Raw genomic sequence first — 19,078 nt, 5'->3', positions numbered from 1 at the left:
ATTATATAGTGTGAAATTAGGAGCAGGTAAAGTGGGTATCTAAAATAAAACAAAGCATTCATAGAAATAAAGAGGGCCATATAAACAGAAATACATTTGACTCACTACAGAGATAGGACAATTCCAAATGCCTATGCAACTAATAACATCACAGCCTTTGACAGAAATTCCAGGAAACAGGTTAAGTACAACGGTGGAAAGCTTTTAACATACCTTTCAGTAAGTAATCAAATCAATAAAAACAAAACAAACTCCAGAAGAAATTCAGAGTATGTGAAACACTGGAAGGCTACATCTAGAACAGTATACCTCACGATTAAAGAACAGTATGTACATTCTCTTCTTTCTCTTTTTAAGTATAGTGTTTTCCATTTTTATTTTATTCTTATGAGTATTTGGCTGAATGTATATTTGTACTGCCAAAGGGGGCTAGGAAAAGGCATGGACCACCTGGGACTGGAGTTACAGATGATTGTGAGCTATGATATGGGTGCTGAAATTCCAACCCAAGTCCTCTGGAAGAACACCAAGAGCACTTAGCCACTGAGCCATCTCTCCAGCCTCTATGTACATTCTTCTCAAGAATATATGGAGCATCTGCTAAAACTGACTACACATGGGGTCCTAAGGTAAATATTAACCACTTGAAATACAATCATCACACACATATTTTGAACTACACTGTGGTTACTTGAGACAAAAAAAGGCAGACGAGGGTGGAGATGGGACAGTGGTTAAGAGAACTTGCTCTTGCAAAGGACTAGGAGGTTCAGTTTCCAGCATCCACACATAGCTCACGTCCATTCATAATTCTAGTTCTAAGCAAAACATTAATTTATACAAAATTAAAAATTTAAATTAAGTCTAAAAAATCTCAAAAGATAGAAATAACCATATTTGGAAATTAATTAAAAAACCCTCTTGATCTCATGAAGGAATCATAATGAAAAGTAGAAAAAAGTGAAATTTAAAAATACTGAATATAAAAACTTATAAGTTTTGGAAAAGGTAGCCCTTAATAATAAGCATATAGTCTTATATGTTGAAAGAAAAAAGTTAAAAAATACACCAAGTATGTAAATTTAAAAAGTAACAAAAGAAGAACATCACAAGGAGAAGAGTACAAAAGAGTCCAAAGCTGAAAATACAAACAAAAATAGAGAGGTGAGCAACGACAAAACCTTACTGCTTGAAAAGACTAGCAACAGCGACAAACCTAACAAGACTAGCGACTAGCCTTACAACCAGAGGGTACACAAAATATTTGACATCAAAGATGAAGTGGACAAATTCTTGAATACAGGATACTAATCCTACTGCTGCAAACGGTATTCTGAGTGTGGAGAAGAAAGAATACGTTACTTGTTTTGTAGCTCCCTTGCCTGACATCCAAACATGGTGAAAGCATGATGGGACTATAACTGGATATAATGTAACTTCCTGAACAAAACATTACCTGAGTCAGAATCTATAAATCAAGATGGGGGTATCTCATACCCAAGTTTAGTTCAATCTTATCAAACTGGTAATACACGCATAGCTTCTGAAAATGGCAGACTAAGAAAAACTGAAGATAAGTGAAGCTCAGAAAAATAAAAAAGGTAATAAATCACCAGAGTTCATAAGACAATAAAGTTAGGGCCTCTGTCTTCCCATGTGCTGAAGGGCCAAGGCATGTGCTAACTGTCACAAGGCTGTCAGAGGCTAAAGTGGTCCTACAAGGCCGGAAGTTGAGTGAGAGATGGATATTCGCCTCTCTCAGCATTCCCAGCTTTGGTCTACATCTTGAGAGGAGCAGGATTTCTTACCACATAGCTGGCCTAGAAAGCCTCCTACTTGGTCACATACGGTAGCAGTCTTAGATGCTTGGCAGAAACACCCAAATGTTTCTACACATTGCCAAATGTCTCTTGAGGCACAAATCAGTCCAGAATCTCAGCCCAAAACATACAGCCTTTATGAACTGTTTGCTTAAACCCTGCTTCTTTCTGAAAACATTATTTATTTCTAATTTTGCATGTTCTTATGTAAAATTATATTCCATCTTACTCTAAATCTTACTATTTTCTCTAGTAATAATGACAATGTAAGTAGCTAAGCATATCATATTTCTGACATAATGTTTACTATACATTTCACTGTGTGTAAGAGAAATGGAAAGGATTGTTAAAAACATGAACTGTTTATACATAAATGTGCATCTTACAATTCTAACATAGTTTACCTCTTGTTCATCATTTACCTTGCACATTCATTTGGTTCCTCGGTAGCATTCTTCAGTAAAATATTTATGAGGTAATGCTAAAAACACAAAATTCAGTAAATGAAAATTTGATGTCATTGTTGGTTTCCCGCATGTGCTGACCATGTCACAGGCACCCTGGAGTTAGCGAAAGGCCAGGGAGTTCGGGCAGCCCTTCCTTCTGAGAGAACTTGGCTCACTTCAGCAAGTGCCTCCCTGGGTAACTGAGCCAGCCTGGAGCACAGCATTTCTAGGGATCCAGTGGGAGTCAAGCAAAGCATCTGAGACTTCCAGATAGGAAAATCTCCATTTTAGTTTGATTGGATTACACACTGCACATTGAATTACAGATTATAAGCAGGGTTACGGATTGACTGACTGGTGCTGGGACTTTCTGTTTGCTCCAAATGTCAGCTGAGGACAGAAAAAAAAAATGCTTACTTTTATTCCCCAAGAAATAACTTGGAATTTCAGGTTATTAGTAGCATTTAATCAGGCCACCAATGGGATTGAATATTTAGCTTGTTGAAATTATTTCTTATAAATTCATTTGCTACACTAATGTAGTATAACTAAGCTAACAGAATTATTACAAATGATGATTCATTACATAATTATGATCCCTAGGAATAATAAACAGAAATAAGAAAATAAACCACCAGAGGAACAGAGCTATCAGGTCTAACTCAGCATGCTGTGAATGTGGCCATTCACAGTTCACACAACTCACTTCTGAAAACAACTGCTGAAGCTTTCAGAAGACACAGCAACTTTCAGGGGAAAGGAGATCAGTGCAGAGGATTGGAAGACAGTGACGGAACTCCAGCCGTAGATGCTAAACTCAAGATTCGGCTATGTACCTTGACATCTTCCGTTCCTGTGCCGACCTCACTCCCTTCTGGCACTGACTGCAGCAGAGGGATCTTCCGGTAGGTATTTGGGAAGCAGACGAGGGAGCCGAGGAGAGTGAGAGCTTCTGCCCGGGGTGCCTGCACACAAGGAGGGAAGCACCAAGTTCCTTCACATAGGCTGGGAGCTCGAAGAACATGTTTTACTTTGTTCTGGTTGTGAGAGGGAATCTTTATTTTTCCTTCTAGATATGAAGTGCTAAATTATTTATGGCTATTTTCCTGGTGGATGTTTAGGCACAAGAAGTTTGTCTAAATGAAAAGGCAAATTTCCAAGGAATGGAAAACATCTCTACATTTGATGTAAACAGGTGTTATGAAAACCAATCTACAAACCCATTTAGAATTAGAAAGGCAAATGGCTCTGTCACGGCTGTTTAAAATCATTTCAGTGTTTGTGATCTAGAAAGAGCAGGATAAATGAGAACGACTTAACATTATTTTTCAAGTAAAAAGCAAGGCCATCCATATGGAGGGGAGTAGGAGGTAGTCATCCAAAGAGAGACGGGGGAAGAGTGCTGCCAGCTGAGAATGCAGCCATGACATCATGGAGAAAGGCACTAGGCATGCTTTGTTTAGTTTTTAAACATGAAGTTCAGAGTGACTGTGGTGAACTGTTAAAAATTTGCTAAAGTCAGGCATGGTGAGTAGTTTGGCTAATGACCTCCATGGTCCACACCCAGTGGTCACCTCCAGTCTCAATCTCATCTGACCTCAGAGGCATCTGATATAGCCCACAGCTCCCTTGCAGTATGAGCCCTTTTATCACAGGGCTTCTGGGACACTTTCCAAAGAGACTGACAGTCTCGCTTGCTGGAACTGCCCATTTCCTTGCCACCTAACTTTGGAGTGTTAGCTAAAGTTCTTGTCCTTTTCCCTCACAGATTCATAGTCAGCCAAAGAGCCATCTAGAGCCGGGGCTCCCTGCTGTGAACCGCTATACAGTACTCCATAGTACGTGCACATCATGGTTTTTGTTCTGTTGCTAATGAATATTCGAACAGGTTCTAGCCTTGGCTGTTAAATATCGCTGTTCGGTGGAAGCGTCCACGGATTTCTTTGGTGATGTGTTCCTGTGCACGTACTTCTCTCTCTCTCTCTAGTTGCCTGGGCAAGCAGGAATAACCTCACATTTCTGATTAACTGTGATACCTAAAAAATCTGGCTGGGCGGGCGTGCTCCCTCCAAGCACCTCTCACCAGGTGCACAGCTTTAAACCTCACGTTTACACAGGAAAGCATAGTCTCTCCGTTTAAAACACCACTTTGGAAAGCTTCATCTCTGAGGTATGACAGATAAAATTATATTTAAGACAGTGGTTCTCAAGCTGTGGGTAGTGACCCTTTCAGGGCTTTGCATACTAGATATTTACATTACGATTCATAACAGTAGCAAAATTACAGTTATGAAGTAGCAATGGAATAATTTTATGGTTAGGAAGGTTGAGAACGACTGATTTAAGAGGTATAACATGTACGTCTGTGTATACAGTTAAAAGCACACACATAAAATGAAAGCTAATTAAGCTTAATTAACCCATCTATCATCTCAGATAGCTGTCCTTTTTCATGGAGGAACACTCTCTTGATAAACTTCAAGTTTACAATATTTTTAACTATGATCATCATTTTGTACAGGAGGTTTCAAAAAATTTACTGAAACTTTCTACACTGACCCACATCGCCCTATTTACTCCCCAGCCCTTAGCAAACACCAGACTACCCCTTGTTTCTGGTCATTTGACTTTTAAGAGTTCACATGTCACAGAGATGATGCAGGACCATGTCTGGCTTATTTCCCAAGCAAAGTGGCCCCTGGAACCTCTCCTGTTGTCAAAGAGACAAGGTGTCTTTGTTTGTAAGGATGAAGAATATTCTACTATATGTGTCACATTTGTTCACCCACACATGGACACACTGTAAGCTGTTACTCTTACTTGCTAACTGGGAATAATGCTGCAGTGAGCATGAGAAGCAGCTCGCCTTTCCAAATGCAGATTCTACTTCCTTTGGCCATATATCTCAGTAGAATTATCAAGTCACTTAATGGTTTTATTAATCTGTGAAATATTTCTTCATGGTATTTGAATATATGTCACTATGACTGGTATAATAAAAAAGCTAAGTGCCCAGTAGCTAGGCAGGATTTTCAGGGCAGTGAGAATCCTGGGAAGAAGAAGGGTGGAGTCTGAGGCTCAAGAGCCAGATGTGTAAGAAGCATCATGGAAAGTACATAGATGATGTAAACGAGCCTCGGTGCAGCACATGGATGAACAGAAATGAGTTAAGTTATAAGAGCTAGCGAAAAATAAGCCTAAGCTATTGGCTGAGCTTTCTTAATTAATAAGGAGTCTCTGTTGTTTGGGAGTTGGTGGTCCCAATGAAAAATTCCACTTACATTAATCTTTTAAGGTCATTCAAATTTCAACAATGACTATATCATTTACATTCCCTCCAAGAGTATATATACAAGGATTCCCGTTGCTCCGTATCTTCAACAACACTTATTTTCCTTTGTGATGACAACTCTTAACAATGGAATTTATTGTCTTGTGGTTTTATTTTGCATTTCTGATTCAACATAAAGGTGTTGAATTTTTTTTAAATGCCCATTGACCAATGTATGTTTGGAAGGTTACTTTAAATAGCTCACCTAGGCATAAGATCCATGTCAACAGAGATCTCACCATGTGTTGTGCTATTGTATAAAGGGCTGTAGCCTGTTCTAAAGAAGAACTAGCAGGTAATAAAATTCTAACAAAGTACGATTCTCCTGTCTGTGTCATGTAATTTTTTTTCAATGCCAACTTGAAGGGTTAACCCTTAACAAGAATGTTCTTTGGAGATGATTTCTTCCAATCAAGAAATAACAAAGTGAGAAAAGTTGTCACATCTTTAAAGAAATTCTACATTTTTTTCTTCCTCCTTTTTTCCTTTTCTCATTATTCCTTTTTGTTCTTATCTCTTCCTTTCTCTTTACCCAATTTACCCTTATAACAAGACATTAGAGCATAAAAATATGATCACAAATTATCAGTTTTACAAGTCCTAATCACCCCTCAATGGAAGTGAAAGATTAACCATATATCAGACAAAATTTAGCATCCTGACTACTCATACGGACTTCGGGTAAATCCCTGGCAAATACAAAATACCATCATCTTTACAGAGTTCAAGGGGTGGTGACTCACTAGATTAATAGTTTGTACATACAGCACAAGTGGGAAAGACACTTTAAATCTAAGTGGAAGGGCACTTCTGTTTCTTTCCATGAGACTCACAGTAACCAAACTAAATTTAACAAAACAACAACACATTACTTTGGACATACACGTCAAATTCTCTCTTTACTGAATTTATTTCTATAATGACATATACTGGCAAATACTAATGAGGGTCTGTAAAACAGGCCCTGCTTTCGTGTGACTGTGCTGACATTAGTGGGGATATGATTTCTCACACTTTGGCCTTTTGATGAAACGCCTTTCCAGTACCAGTATGTCATCTTATCCTACAATTTCACAGATCAGCTGCCAGGGTATCTACTCTGAGAGCCCAGTTTCACATTGCACTAATGAGTCAACACCTGTTAGAGTGGAGAAATCTGAGCCTTGTTAGCTATTGTGAAGTCTCCCAGGAGCTGGGATGCTGAACATTGTCATACTCACCGCCAACATGTCTGTACTGAGGACCCTGGCAGCAGCAGTGATAAAGTCCCCGACCAGCATTGAGAAACCAGGCAAACCCAGGGAGAAAAAGCGGGGTGAACAGTTTCTTATGATAGTGTTTAAGACATCCTGAAAAGGAAAATAAGGAAATACAACTGTAATTTTAAGAACAGAATTCCAAAGTGGTTTCTTTGTGTACATACATGACCACCATAAGAGAGCAGAGAAAGGTGATAGGTTTTTAAGTGAAAGAGTGCAGGGCGCATAACTTCAATGGTTCCTGTACACATATCTTGTTAAGGAAAATAAAGACAACAAACTGTAAGATGACTTATCCAAAACCCATCCTGTGGCATTGAGGCTCACTAAACATCTGTCCTGTATCCCACCTGACAATGGGTTCCTTGGAACAAGCTACAAGACTGCTAGGATGGACATATAAATAAAACCCACAAACACCCATAAAATAAAAACTGGGCTCTGTCTTTAGCTTCAATGCCCAGAGGCTAAAGCACACTATTAGAGAATCTTATAGACAAAGGAAGGGAAGTTTTAGGCACTAAAAAATGGGAGTGTGGGCAGTGTTAAGGTAATGCTCTTACAATCACGAGGCATCGAGGTCAGGGAGCTGCTACTGATCTGATGTGCGCAGGAGGTACAAACACAAAGCCAACAGCAGCCATTTGCCAGAGTTTGGCATCAGGAGCATCTACCGGCCAGCTCTCCATCCTGTGCCTATAATGGACTCCTGTGGAGGGCTGGCTGGTCCCCAATCCCCAGTCCCTCACTCCTGCTTGTGCCGGATCAGATCCACCACAGGGCAGTGTTCACACCATCATGGCCAGGCCCCCTCTAAAGCCATCTGTGTGAGTGTGTGCATGTATAAGTGGGATTAGAATGAAAACTACAATCTTCTTATACACAGATTCTAGGCTGGCACAAAAATCAAACCCATCACATTGAAGTACCTTAGTTATTTGACTTGCCATCAAGCAACCAATAGTTACTGTCTATATATAAGTAAATAGCAAAACATAAGACCCTTAGCTGTCAGTGTGGCTATCTGAATAAGCCCTTCAAAGTAGTCTTGTCTTAACTAATAAATCAGAGCAAAGCATAGCAACATGCTAATTTCCAAAGTTATGTTAGGCCCTTCAACAGATTTATCTCACTTGTCTTCTTAAACACAACTTGCATGTGCTCACAAAATATTTTCCCAAGACATTTTTCTTATAGTAGATTAATTTAATTTATATAAATAATATTTCTGTGCTTCAAATGACCTTAGAATACTTAGTATATTAGTGTTTGCATATGACAAGCAATTTAGCTTAAAACTTAAAAGTTTGGCATTTCAGTGGATTTTTCTTATACAATAGTGAACATGATTTACAGATAAAAGATTAGGTAGGTAGGTAGATAGATAGATAGATAGATAGATAGATAGATAGATAGATAGATAGATAGATAGATAGATAGAGATATAAAAGGAAGAAATGGAAGAAAAACTAGAACCAAGGTTTTTTTTTTCCCAGTTAATATTTAAGCCTGCTTTAATCATGTCCTGCGATACACTTTAGGGTTCCTATCAGCCAAGACAAACATTCTCTGGACTGAGCAGATGGATGTTGCAGGTTAGAAAGTGTGTGGTAGACTTAGGCTCCAGGAGTGGAACAAAAGATCTACCTTTTTCATAATTAAGCCTTTGATTAATGCCCTGGGCTCCTCACCACACACCTGTAATTACTCACAGAGGTATGCATTGTGCTGGGGCCTTGTCTCAGAATATCAGGCATCAAGCTATCCAGCAGCAGATGGAAGCACATTTCTGTTGACATATGCTGCAATGAAAGGATTCGTGCAAACCTGGCTAGCAAGGTAGCAGAATGCCATGCATCTGAAGATTAATAATGCAAACAGTCATGATGTTAGCTTTGTTATGTTTGCGTTAATTCCATCTGTTGAGATGAGGAGCTAAAACCTTGAAGCCTATGGGCTTTTTAAATCTTTAGCACACACTAAACTAAAATGAGCCATTTTCACCACTGGTATTTAGAATTTTGGTTTAAAGTTGATTTTCTGGAATAGGTTTTTGGGAATTGGGAACTGAATCCTTTAGTAAGCTGAAACCATAATTTGTAAAACTTGCTTCGTTGTTACATATGCATGAAGACCTGGCGGGGAAACTATATTCAGAAGAAACTACAAAATCGTCCCTGGTGCTAAAGATGGCAGATACACATGTAGCTGAGATAAAGTCACAGGGCTCATCCAGTCCCTGGATCTGGGCCAGTGACTTCAACTGAAGCTGCTTCTATGGGCAAAGAGATGGGAAAGAGAGGGACAATAACAGATGGCAAGCCTACCCTACTTGCCACCCACGTAAGTCAGAGCCTGTAGGGAAAGTGTGCCTCTGCTGTAGTTACCAAAGAAAATACTGGGGCAGGGTTAATGTGGGGGTTAAAGAGGGAGGCATATGACCAGTCAGCCAAATTACCGCCACATGCTGGCTTACTTTGCTTATCTACACTGAAATGGAGCAGCCCAAAGGGTCTATCTTTGAGATAACACTTTAAAATTAGGAATAGCCACATGGTACTCAGGAGAGCATCTGCCATCCATGTTCCCAATTGAGGGCCATCCATGATGAACTCCACTCATTTCTAACTCATAGAAAAACCATTCTTTCACGCCACTCCTCCACCTCAAGGTATTAAGAACAATCTTGGGAAATACAAAACAAAATTCTCCACATTCTGATAGTTTATTCTCAGCTGACGGCTTTTATTATATGAACAAGACAGAATGGCAGTTACTATATACCCATCACTCAAGGGGCAGCCCTCATGCCCTTTTTAGTATTCTCCCTCTAAAGCATGGTTTGCCTAGCAGGTGTTTTCAAAGTGACTCACCTTTCTGAAACTTAAAATTATACTGGAAAACGATTACCCTTTGTCAGAAACAGAATATACTCCTTAAAACCAATATAATATTAACAAGCAAATGATGATGAATTTCTTGCTACAAACATCACTAGATGCCAGAAGCTCTTAGTTTGAGACAGGCACAGTTCTCTAAAAACACTGGTCTGCAATGCTACAGGATCCACGACAGTGGCCGAACCACCCCCACCTAGCCTGAGAATGTCATAAGGATAGACTGTACTGGGGAAAGGGACTGCGTTTCTTACTGTGTGACCCCTTCTCTTGAAGCTACCTCCACTATAACTGCTGCTGGGAAATTTTCCTGTGTTCAGACTCTCCCCATGAAGAACCCTAGAAGTGGGGCCATCAGGCCTGAGTGAGTCACAGACTGTGGGCCAACCAGGAACAGCAGTGGGCAGTGGGGTGGGGATATGAAGAGGTGTTTTGTGGAGGCAGGCAAAGGCCACACAGAAGTAAGCAGGATTGCTTGCAGTGTTTTCAATAAGAAAGCATTTTTACCTCACAGAACTTACTTCATAGGTTTGACTGGTATAATTTATTGAATGAATGTTTATGACCTATAAAGGAAGGGTATCTCAAAACATTTCAGAGATAACACAGACAAGTCTCTTTGATCATGTTACCCCAGAAATTAAAAAACTCCAGCAATCAGTCCCCTAAAATAAGTTCTTTAACAAGAAATTAGAGATCATGTATATAACTTGTGGGTAAAAAAAAAACAGAAGCAAAATTGGGGACAAGATCTTTATGTTCTTTAAGCTTTTTCTTTTGAGGAATTCTATAACCTGCCTCAAACAAGCGAGTCTGGTAGTAAGAATCGGTTTCTTCTGTACATTCTAAACAGACTAAACGGGAAATTAAACTCGACAACAGGCTGAGTGGCAAATGGAGTCTGGAACAGGACTCAGGTTTATTCTTTACGCTGATGAAGGCAGAGCAGACAAACTGTTTCTGCTAGAAAGAAACCACCCTGTGACCTGTTGCCACACGGTAAGCAGGACACACACTGGCATTTTCTGTTTTAGTGAAAGGTCCATGTGCGAGCTCCAAGCTCAGTGCTTTCAAAAGCTAGACTGTAAGATGATAATTGTGGCTTTGCAGCTTATCACAAGGTTCAGGCTTATGAGAAAGCAACTGGTGAGAACATCTGTCTCTTATCACTGATCTTGCAAAAAATCAGGTAATTCAAATAGAGGCGTGTTGTTTCCTCTCCTCCAAAGCGCAGTTCTATAAACACAAACTACATTCAGCTCCTCAAATGAATCGCTTTAATTGAACGCTATGTACACAGTAACTGGAAAAACTATACGTGATAAGGAAAACATATGGTGACGGCAGCACAAATTGGCTTACTCATTCTGCACAGGGCTGCTTCTTTAGTTCTCTTATAATTGACCTTTAGAATGATAAATGTGTAAAATAATTTTGTTTATTACAGCTCTAAACCTTCCAACAATTACACAAAATGAAAATTTAAAAGGAAGGATTCCTTCTGGAAGCATTTCCATTGTTTACATAATTGCACAGCTATAATTTAGTGCTTGTGTTGTTATGGAAAATAAAAAAGGGGCCATTACTGGCCATTTCAATTCAAAATATTGCACAGTAGTGTCAAAGATGGGGACAAATGTTCACTTTACCACAGTTTAAAATGAATTAACCCTGTATTCTAACATCTCCATACAGCATTCTTTGAAACACAGACGTGCACAAGTTCCCATCCCTCCTGCACTGGCGATGTTGGGACTGTGCTTTCACACCAATCACACGTATATTTTTCACTTAATATTTGCTCATGACCTAGCAGATGATGCCTGTAACACAATAGCCAGCCATCTGTCTCCCTGCCTCTCCTTGGAGGACTTGTGCTTGCTTCTCCAGAGCAAACAGATCCGGTTCTCCCACCTAAAGTCACTTAGGCCCTCTGTGAGCCTAAGCAGTCATCAAGAAATAAAATCTGTGTGTGCAAAAAATCACCTAACTCTTCACCTGACTTTTCCCTTTAAGAAATGCTACACAGTAAAATGATTTCATTGCTACTTTTCGGGGTGCCTATCTTTTTTCTAGTATAGGTCACAGGAATCTTTTATTTGGTAACATGGGAACTGTTAGGATTTGTGTATCCCAGAAACCTGGTTAATTAAAAAGACACAACTTGTTCCACACTTGGAAATGATAATGAAATACTTTTCACATTAAATGTGGATATAATTTAAATTAACAACAGCCACACCTACGACTCTTTAGTACGTTCAGGACACATTTGCAAATATCAACTATCATTGGCTTTAGCTATTCTAATAGATCAGGAACCTTCAAATTCTAGACCTGGCCCTCTCTTCTCTGCTAATGCTCTCTGCTCCTTCAGCTCTGAGTACACATACTTTTAGAGACCATAAGCTGCTATCTGGACTCTGGTGACAAAAATAAAACTTTGGTCATTATGCACTCCCCCAGCATTATGCCCCACCAAGGCATAGCAAAACATGGCACCGTATGAAACCATAAATTACTCTCTAGATCTGAGGCAAATGATAGGTGGTATATGTCGCATGTTCTCTGTATTAATGGCCATGTGGGATGCAATTTATTTGGAGAAAAGCAGCAGATTTTCAAAATGTGACTTCTATGTTACTAAAGCCCTGAGAAACAGGACAGAATGGAATAACTGGGCTCAGTAGCTAAGCCCTGTGCCCTGAGAACTGCTGTGACACAGAGTTTCCAGGACAGTGGCATGCACAGCAGAAGGGAAGTGGGGTATGTGAAAACTCTTCTGAAGGCAGAGAACTTTTGCCAGTCACACAGTAAAGAGTGGGCAGGGGTCACAAGGCAGCCTGCAAGTCCAAAGGAAGCATCTCAAAGTCTGTTTATACCTGCTTTACAACTAACCCCTCATCCGACAAGGAATGCTCTGCTGGCCTTCGGAAAGCAAGTTGGGCAGGTGTGAAACACTGTATATAATTTTACTTTACACCAGCATTTGAAAGTCACAGGTCCTGTCTCAACTGTTACTTCTTCTTGCTATCTGTAACAACTTTATTAAATACTTCATATGTAATAAAATCCAACCTATGTGTACAAAATAGCTTTTAGTATAGTCCCAGAATTGAGCAAACATCACCACTATCTAACCTGAGAACATTTCATCCCTCCCAAATGAAACTCAATGTCCATTAGCAGCCACTCCCTGGTTCCCCTCTATCCAAGTACCTGGCAACCACTAATCTGCCGTCTGTCTATGTGGATTTGTTAGCTCTGGACATTTCAGAATATATCTGGCTTCTGCTACTCAACCCGTTTTCAAGGTTTATCCTGTTTTATTTTTCATTTGAGACGATGTCCATGTTGCTCAGGCTGACCTCAAATTTACTATGGGGTTGAAGATGGCCTTAAACTCCTGCTACTCCTCGGCCTCTATCTCAGAATTGCTGGGATTATAAGCATAGCATAGGCTAACATGTCTGGCATGGCTGTTTAAAAATTAAATAATATTCTACTGTGTTGATAGCCTTCATTTTCTCTTTTATATTCGAGACTGAATCACATGTAACTAAGATTCCAGTAATCCTCCTGCCTCAGCCTTCTGAAGGCTAGAATTTCAAGTATGAGCCCCACATCTGCCATGCTTATTATTTTATTATTTGGTGGGCATGTGAGTTGTTTCCACCTTGGTACTTGTCAACAGTGGTGCTATAAGGATGTGTAGAATCACCTAGCAATGAAACAGATTCTTCCTCTCTCCTTCCGAAGAACAGTTAGAGTAGGAAAAAAGACTGTTGCTCCCTTTCAAGCCAGTGATGCAGAAATTTCTTCATGATCACGTGGATCTACAGGTCAGCGCCCTGTGTGCTCTGCAGGTGCACTGTTACAACAGCAGCTTCCCAAAAGGCATGTTACTTCGATTTTTTGCTCATTTCTATGAATGGAAATTATTGAGGAGAAAGCTTTTTTGGCTTGAAAGGAAGATATAACTCAAGAGTTTCCAGGAAAGGCAAGGCTTTGTTTCAGGTAAATCAGTGGCTAACCGGGCTAGAAAGTGCTGAAGAAGAAGAATCAAAGAAAGAAGTTGCCTAAAGAACCAGCTAAAGCCTTAAACTGTGCAAACATACTGTTGCAATGATGTGTGAAAATCCATCCGACTGTAACATTTCTCACGGTACTTCAAGCAGAAGCACATCAGTAAGGTGTCCTTCTGCATAAGGCTTTTGTAGTGTGGTGTCTTAATCATTGTCTACCATCAAATACTTAAGAGTATCCTCAATGTTTCGATAAAATATTAGCAGCATGCAATAACTACATTCTAAGTTCTCAAGCAGAGGCAGTCTATTGCAAGGACCTTCTTTGCTGCCAGTTACCATAGGCTATTTTAAGTTAGAAAACTGAACAGCAACACTGAATACTGTAGAGATGCACTTTCTCAGTAATACTTGAGTTGTTGCAATATTTGATTATCCATTTGGTTGTTACAGAAAAAATTAACTATAATTGATGGTTGTTGCCATAAAAATATATTGCCTGTATTTCTACCTCTAGAAATGGGCTTTATGTGCTACATTTTATATTCTTGAGCCTGGGCAAGTACACAAACCTTTTAAAAAGAAACATGGTTTACCTGCACAAAACTGATCACTTTTGAGAGATCTTTAATGCCCTTGAAGTGGTTTTTTGTAGGTGTGAAATAAATGGGGAGGATTTGAATTGGTTCTTCTTTTTACAGTATTGAAATTAAGTCTACTTAATTTATCAAGTCATATTCATGCTCTGATGTTTTATACTTGCATCTATCAGCAAACATTGATAGATAAAAAAAAATGTATGGAATCTCTGAGGCCAGCTCTTTAAGGAGCTATCTCTCAGTGGAAGCGCTGCTTCTGTGAACTCTGTGCTAACATTTTGTGGAATCTCTGAGGCCAGCTCTTTAAGGAGCTAGCTCTCAGTGGAAGCGCTGCTTCTGTGAACTCTGTGCTAACATTTTGTGGAATCTCTGAGGCCAGCTCTTTCAGGAGCTAGCTCTCAGTGGAAGCGCTGCTTCTGTGAACTCTGTGCTAACATTCTGAGTGCGTTTCCTCCCCACAGCAGCTCTTCCACTTTCCATTCTCACCTGGAATGCTCAAGGATTCTTCTATTCTTGTCAAAATTATTTTCCCTTTAAGGAAATTATCTTAACAGCCATCTTAGTGAATATGAAGTGGTACCTTGTAGTTTTGATTTGCATTTCTCTGTGACTTGTGGGTCATGTTGATGTCTCCTTTGGAGAAATTTTAGTCTATTTAAGCCCTTCACTCTTTTATATTTGGGCCATTGATTTGCTGTTAAATTGCAGTGTTTCTTCAGACACTCTGGCCAGGAGACCTTTATTGGGCATGTAATATGAAATTTTTTTTAACCATTTTGTGAGTCATCTTTTCACTTGTGTGATACATCCTTTGATGCATGGTAGATTTTAATTTTGGTAAAGGACAACTTACATTCTCCCCTTTTCCTTTGTTACCTATCATTCCTAAGTCTTTAGTGTCAATTCCAAGAAAGTCACAATTTCCTGTTTTACTTTCCTCTAAAAACATAGTTTTAGCTCTAACACATCATTTAGACCATCGGTTCATTATGAGTCAAATTTTGCATATGGTGTGAGGTTGAGATGGAGGCTAATTTCATTGCATGTGTGTGTGTTTTATATGTGGTGTATCACATATATGTGCAAGGGTATGTGAGCGCATGGACATGCACAGAGACCAGAGAAGACAGGTGGCCTGCTCTCTCACTCTGTTTTACTGTTCTTAGGGTCTTTCACACAGGCTGCAAGCAAGTTCCAATGATTCTCCTGGCTCTGCCTCCAACAACATTGGGGTTACAGCCAAGTGTGGTGCTGCCCAGCTTTTTACATGGGTGCTGGAGTCTGAACTCAGGTCCTCATGCCTGAACAGTAAGTACTCTTACCCAATGAACTGTCGTCTATGCAGCACCTAATTTTATCCCTTTGTATGAATGTCCAACTGTGCCAGCATGAGAAGAAATTACTTTTTCCTCATTGTATTATTTTGGCAGCTACATCAAAAACTAGTCAAAATTAATCCCAGCACTCGGGAGGCAGAGGCAGGCGGGATCTCTGTGAGTTCGAGACCAGCCTGGTCTACAAGAGCTAGTTCCAGGACAGGCTCCAAAACCACAGAGAAACCCTGTCTCGAAACCCCCCCCCCCAAAAAAAAAAAAAAAAAACCTAGTCAAAAACACCATAGATACATGTGTTTCTTTCCATGTTCTCAATTCTATTTTATTGCTCTATAGGTATAACCACTAACGAATACTATAATTTTAGTAAGTTTTGAAATCAGAAACTATGAGTTCATATTGTTCTTTTAAAAATACTACTTTGTTTTTCAAATTCTTTGTAATTCCATGTGAATTTTAGGGTCAGCTTTATATTTATGCAAAAGAGGTCACTGGGATAATGAGGATTGTGTTTAATCTGTAGATGAGTTTTGAGAATATTATTGATATTGTCTTCAGAGCTAGAAATGTGGGGTGTTTTCCATGTGTTTATATAAGTTTTAATTTTCCATAGTAGCATGCATAATTTGTTATGTTCATATATTATACTGCTTGGATAAGTTTATTTTTGAATTTTCATCTTTTAAGACCACTATAAATGAATTATAATTTTATTAATTTCATTTTCAAATTTTCCATCACTGATACTTAGAAATATAATATAAGAGGTTCTTGTATATTAACCTTGTATCTTGTAAGCTTACAAAATTAACTTATAATATCTAATAACTTGTGTATATTCTATATATACATAGATTAATGTACATAATATATGTATGTAACTATATACATTATATATAAGTATATTTTCTTAATTACCTGTCTTATGCATTAGAAGACTGCAGGGGTTGGGGAGGTTAATTTTGGCTAACACCTTGACTGGATTAAGAGGCAACAGAACGTTAATGAAGGACACGTTCAAGAGTGTCTGTGAGGCATTTCCAAGGAAAGAAGCTTGTTTCCCAAGTGTCCCAAGTGAAGAAAGGTGGGGAAGGATAAAGTGAGCTTCCTGTTCAACCACAGACCATGCTGTTCCTGCCACCATGCCTTCCTAGCCACTGGAGACTGTATTTCTCTGAACTGTAAGCCAAAATAAATTCCTCCTCATTTATATTTGGTCACAGTGAAGAGAAAAGTAACTAATAGAACACCTGGGAATAGAGGAGGGAAAAACCCACATCCTTGATTTGCTCCTCACCATTAAAGGGATGTTGTAATTTAAGAGGGTAATGTGTTATTATTTGGTGAGATGACTGCCATATACTATGATGTGACATCTATACCCACATAAACCTGTATTCAAAATAGTTGTGAAGAATGGCAAATTTGTGTCTTCCACAAGACTGTGTACAGTACTATGAGATCAGCACTACCAAGAGAGAGTTTACCTTCTATCACTTGACCCAATTAATTTTCTTAGCCCTAGTTCTCAGTCACATGAACCAAACATAAAACCGTTTAATTCTGACCAATGCAACTCCATGTTAACTGCTCGGGGGTCATGAAGTTACTTCTTCTTTCATGTGTACTTCCTTCAATAGGTAGGTCATACCCCATTAGGAGACTGACAGGAAAATGGAAAACCCATTAGAAAATTCTAGCACCTTTTAATTCCTTATAATGAAAACTGTTGAGGGTCATGGAAAGAAGTGACTTACAAGATGCACAATAGGACCTTGAAGACACTGGCCTACCTATATCTCAATCATCACCCCCATAAGCCTCAAATCCACAACACTACAGTTTGTATAACAGGCTGGTTTAATGAGGTTGATGCAAAGCAAAAGAGCAATTATTAACTCCTCAAACAAGACCTCAGTAAATGAGGGCTGAAACAAGCTGTTGTCAACAAATAACAGCAGTGGGAAGGACTTGGCTATAGCATGCTCTAAACACTGGACACTGATACAGCCTGATGAAAGAAGACCAGAACTACACAGACCTGATAGTCAAAGATGAGGATAGGCAGGTATACACTGCAAGAAAATTCCTAGGGTCCAGAAAGCAGGGTAGGAGGTTGGAAGAAGTCACTTATTCTTTGGGAGATATCCAACTGCTTGTTCAGTAAAGTCTGTCCCCTTTACTTGACTTCTGTGCAGCCTTTTATAATGTTCTCCAGAGGAGGTAAAAGCAAAGCATCACATGACCACCATCACAGATGACAAAATGGTTAAAAGTGTACTTTGTTAAATAAAAAAAATGAGTTTTGGTACATTATCATATAAGCAATAGCATTAGGAAAAAATAATGCTGAGTGTGATGATGCATGTCTTTAATCCCAGCACTCAAGGGCAGAGGTGGGTGGACTTCTATGAGTTCAAGGTCAGCCTGGCAGCCTGGTCTACATAGTGAGTTTCAGAATAGCCAGGACTATACAGAAAGGTCCCTGTCTCAAAACAATAACAACAACAGAAATTATTAGATGAAATCACAGCCTTCACAGAGTCAGGTTCTGCCTACAGCCACCAGCAGCAACGGTGTAGTTGTTTCAGTGGTGGGATGAAGCATCCTTTGGGTATATGCCCAACAGTGGTACAGCTGGATTTTGAGGTAGATTGAGTCACATCTAGGATTCCATAGTGGCTGTACAAGTTTGTACTCCCACCAGCAATGGATAAGTGTTCCCCTTATCCCACATCCTTGCTAGCATGAGCTGTCATTTGTTTTACTGATCTTAGCCATTCCAACATGTACAAGATGGAATCTCAAAGTAGCTTTGATTTGGGTTTCCCTGATGGCTAAGGAAGTTTCTCAGCCAATTGAATTTCTGTTTTTGGTTTTTTAATTGGGTTATTTGGTTTGCTGATGTCTAGTCCCTTGAGTTCTTTATATATTTTGGATATTAGCCCTCTATCAGACGTGAAGAAAAGTTATTAAAAATCTTTTCCCTTTCTCTAGGCTACTGCTTTGTCCAAATGATGGTATCCTTTGCTGTGACAAGGTTTCTCAGTTTCATGAGATCCCATTTATTAATTGTTGATCTAAGTTCCTGTGCCAACAGTATTCTGTTCAGAAAGTCTTTTTCTATGCCAATGAGTTTAAAGCTATGCCTCACTTTCTTTTCTGTCTGGTTCAGTGTATCTGGTTTTATTTTGAGGTCGTTGGTCCACTTGAATTTTGTGCAGGCTGATAAGTGTGGATCTATCTGTGTTCTACATGTAGACATTCATTTTGATCAGCACCATTTGTTGAAGATGCTATTTTTTTCCAGTGTGTCTTTTTGCTTCTTTATCCTAACTCAGCATTCATAGGTCTGTGGGTTTATGTC

General features: G+C 39.3%; 1 protein-coding gene across 4 annotated transcripts in view; it reads right to left on the bottom strand.

Annotated features, from left to right (window-relative positions):
- Ralgapa2 (Ral GTPase activating protein catalytic subunit alpha 2) overlaps positions 1-19,078 on the bottom strand; it is a 272,467-nt gene that overhangs the window by 114,550 nt on the left and 138,839 nt on the right. For 3 of the 4 annotated variants that reach the window (XM_057780304.1, XM_057780305.1, XM_057780306.1), the window contains 3 exons: positions 6,818-6,946; positions 3,103-3,231; positions 2,243-2,301 (listed from right to left, as the gene is read on the bottom strand). In XM_057780304.1, the coding sequence (XP_057636287.1) occupies positions 2,243-2,301; positions 3,103-3,231; positions 6,818-6,946 (317 nt within the window). The remainder of the gene's footprint in view (positions 1-2,242; positions 2,302-3,102; positions 3,232-6,817; positions 6,947-19,078) is intronic. The other variant, XR_009057697.1, reaches the window with a different exon arrangement.

The sequence above is a fragment of the Chionomys nivalis genome, chromosome 9 (genome assembly GCF_950005125.1).
Source record: "Chionomys nivalis chromosome 9, mChiNiv1.1, whole genome shotgun sequence".
In the NCBI taxonomy this organism is placed as follows: Eukaryota; Metazoa; Chordata; class Mammalia; order Rodentia; family Cricetidae; genus Chionomys; species Chionomys nivalis.
The sequence above is the reverse complement of the archived record's forward strand: the minus strand, read 5'-3'. Positions and strand labels throughout refer to the sequence as shown.